Source organism: Nannospalax galili, unplaced genomic scaffold (assembly GCF_000622305.1).
Source record: "Nannospalax galili isolate Female #2095 unplaced genomic scaffold, S.galili_v1.0 C49830318, whole genome shotgun sequence".
Classification (NCBI taxonomy): Eukaryota; Metazoa; Chordata; class Mammalia; order Rodentia; family Spalacidae; genus Nannospalax; species Nannospalax galili.
The window spans coordinates 1-3,161 of NW_008481234.1; the positions used below are offsets into that span (position 1 = coordinate 1).

Sequence of the window (3,161 nt, forward strand, 5' to 3'; positions counted from 1 at the left end):
TGTGTGTGTGTGTGTGTATTAATAACCAAAATGAGTCAGGATAAATCCTTTCTTTTACTCTGGTTACAGATGCCATGGACAGGCTCCCAGCCTACTTAATGTATATGTAAAACAAGTGAACTGTAAATGTGTATTTTTCTGAAAAGTAGAATTCTGTTTTCTATCATTTTCTCAAAGAGGTTTGTAATTCAAAACATGTTCTGTTACAGGGCTTTCTACGGAACTGATTTGTCCTAAATATTTGTATTAAAATAGGCTAAAAGAAACAGCATAATTCAGTTTTAACACTGAAACCCAAGATTTTCTTATTCCCAAACATTGACCCTAAGATGATGCTGTCCCTGGATAAGGCTTGCCTGCAAAGGGCGGCCCATTTTGCTTAGTTCATAGGAACATAAACAAGAGACATGTACTCCAGGCCAAGGAAGGCTCTTCTTAGGAGAAGGGGACAGTCAGGGACTGGGCTGCTCAAGGCTAAATGCCCAGTCAGCAAAATGACCCCATTTTTAATTCCTCTTCAGACCAGAGCCTAAGGAGTTTTGATTCACCTAGTTTTTCCCGAGCAGATCAGTTATTAACCAGCTTTTTGCAAATCATTTCCTCCTGCTTCTCTGGCCAATTCCACCAACTGTGTTTGAGAAATGCATTGAGGGAAAACCAGAATGTAAGCATTGAAAACATCCCACTTTCATGTTTTTTTGATTCTTTTCTTCCCTAACTCAAAACTATTCTTAAAAATAAAATTTAACTTTTTTTAAGTTCTAAGAATGGTATTAACAGTCGCCAAAGAGAGAAACAATGACCAACTTCTGAACCAACAGATGCTAGAGTACCTACACGAACCCCAGGTGGGTCATCTTAGCGGTAAAAGGGTTTTGGATGTGAACAGCTTCCCAAAGTTGGGAGGAAAATCAGTCAGAAACTCATTACCCTGCATCAGCTGAAAAACTAAGCCACAGCCTTTTCCCCTAAATTTTGTTTCTGGGAGAATGAGATGTTCAAGTATAACTCTTCTCCACTGATGAGGCTATCAAAGTCAAACACAAACACTGCGATCCCTGTCCTAACTTTCCAGCACCTAAAACAAGACAAGACAAAACCCCTCACCTGGCACCAATCTGTGAGCACCTTCCCTGAAACCAACAAGAAACACTGACTTCTGTCTCTCAGGTAAAAATCATTTGCAACTCAGAGATCCAGACTCAGATATACAAATCCACAATCTCAGTGATACCAAGTACAACTTTGACTACAGCTTAACCCATCACTGAACCATACCACAGGGGCTCCCTTTATCACTCAGGTTACTTATCTTCAAACAAAACAAACAAAAAGACCTATACAATCCCCACTACCTTTATCCCCAGAACACAATTCCTAGCTTGTACAGTTTGCACTGAGCATGCTCCTTTCAAATACCCTGCACACATATACACAGACACATAAAGACACAGTCAAGAGAAGGGTCTGTTTGAGGGGATAGGTTTTTCTTCTGTGCGGGCCTGGATTGCTTGGAGGTGTAAGGTCTATCTTTTAGCTTTGTAACCTGAGCTCTCAGCTGGATATTATGTGTGCAGGACGGAGTGGAATAGCGAATGAAAAGTCACTCATGGCATTTTTCAGCAGGTAGGAGAGGTGCAGACCTATGCGCAACAATGGGGAGGGGGTGACAGGCCCACACAGGAGCGTCTGGCCTGCCACTACTTTCATACAGATAAAAATGGGGACTCTGGGTGCCCGATCACTATTTCCTGTTTCCTCATTGCCTTTTTAACCCAGTGTCCACCACAGTCTACTTCATGAAGTCACCAGTTCTGTGTGATATGATATAGGCTACTGAGATCAAATAAATTTAGGAAATACTGCATTAATAGACATGTGACAGTTAACTACAGAAGTTTTCAGAGCCTTTAATATATGGAAATGGCCCTTTTCACTTTCTCTCTCTGGAGAGAATTAGTTGACAAGGATGATACACAAAGTATTTAGAAATCGGTATGGCCCAGACACTAACCAATGAGAATGGACCTCAGCTTTAACTGCTGATTCCGCTGTGCCCTTGAGAATGGGCTCAGGCCAAACAGCCACCCCCACAGTATGATTTTTTTCCCAGAATTTCACCCAAAGAACTGTTTTCAGGTGTTACCTCACAGAACTGGCGAGAAACGCTCTGGCCAGGGCTGGCCTGCTAGCTCTCTGGGGGTGGGGTCAAGGCTCAGGATTCTTGCCACTGGGGTGCAGGAGAGAGGCAGCTCTGGCAGTGGTTACTGGTAGCACCGCAGATAGACTTGACCACAGGTACAGCAGAAACGATTTCAAAAGACAGATGTCCCCCTGTCCCAGCCACTCCCAGGACTTTGCCCCTGGTGGGTCAGCAGGTGCCTATCCAGGTGGTGTTTGCGGCCAAAGCTCTTCTCACAGCGAGGGCAGTGGAAGGGCTTTTCCCCGGTGTGGGTCAGCCAGTGTCTCACTAGGTGGTGCCTTCGGCCAAAGCTCTTCCCACATTCAGTGCACATGTGGCACTTTGGCGCCGGTGAGGTACGCTGCTGCCGCCTCCGGGCCCCAGGGCTCTCTCCAACCTCTTGGCCCTTGCAGGACTTGCCTTCTGCATGCACCCTCTGGTGGCTGACCAGATGGGAGTTGCACCGAAAATTCTTGCCACACTCAGAACACCTGCTGGGCTTGTCATGTAAATGGGTTTTCTGGTGTCTGATCAGGTGATGTCTTCGCCCAAAGCTTTTCTCACACTTGAGGCAGCTGTAGGGCCTCTCTCCAGTGTGTGTTTGCTGATGCCTGGCAAGGTGGGAGCCCCATACAAACTGTTTCCCACACTGAGGGCATGTGTGGGGTCTTAAGAGGGAATCCGTCTCTGTGCTACACAGGTTTGAGAATCTATCTTCCCGAAGAAAAGATGGGCCTACAAGTGCTCCTCGGGAGCTCCTGGGCATGGCCTCCCAGTGCTCACCCTGCCCTGGGTTCCAGAGGACAGTATCTTCAGACACACTGGATAACACTCTGGGAGGTTCTGCTTCTAGTTCAGGGATATCCCCCTCATGTTCACTTCCATCTCCTGTGGGGAAAGAAAAATACCAATCTCAAAAAGGGAGTCACGGGGCTGGAGAGATGGTGCAGCAGTTAAGAGCACTGGCTGCTCTTGCAGA

The 3,161-nt window shown here is 46.2% G+C and overlaps 1 protein-coding gene across 1 annotated transcript; it reads right to left on the reverse strand.

The window, feature by feature from the left end:
• Positions 1–567: 567 nt before the first annotated feature.
• On the reverse strand, positions 568–3,070 carry Znf641 (zinc finger protein 641; the record flags this gene model as incomplete). Its single annotated transcript, XM_008826559.3, is given in 1 exon segment — positions 568–3,070. A coding segment is annotated over 1 exon segment (755 nt), but the record flags the coding sequence as incomplete, so codon positions are not given.
• Positions 3,071–3,161: the final 91 nt, after the last annotated feature.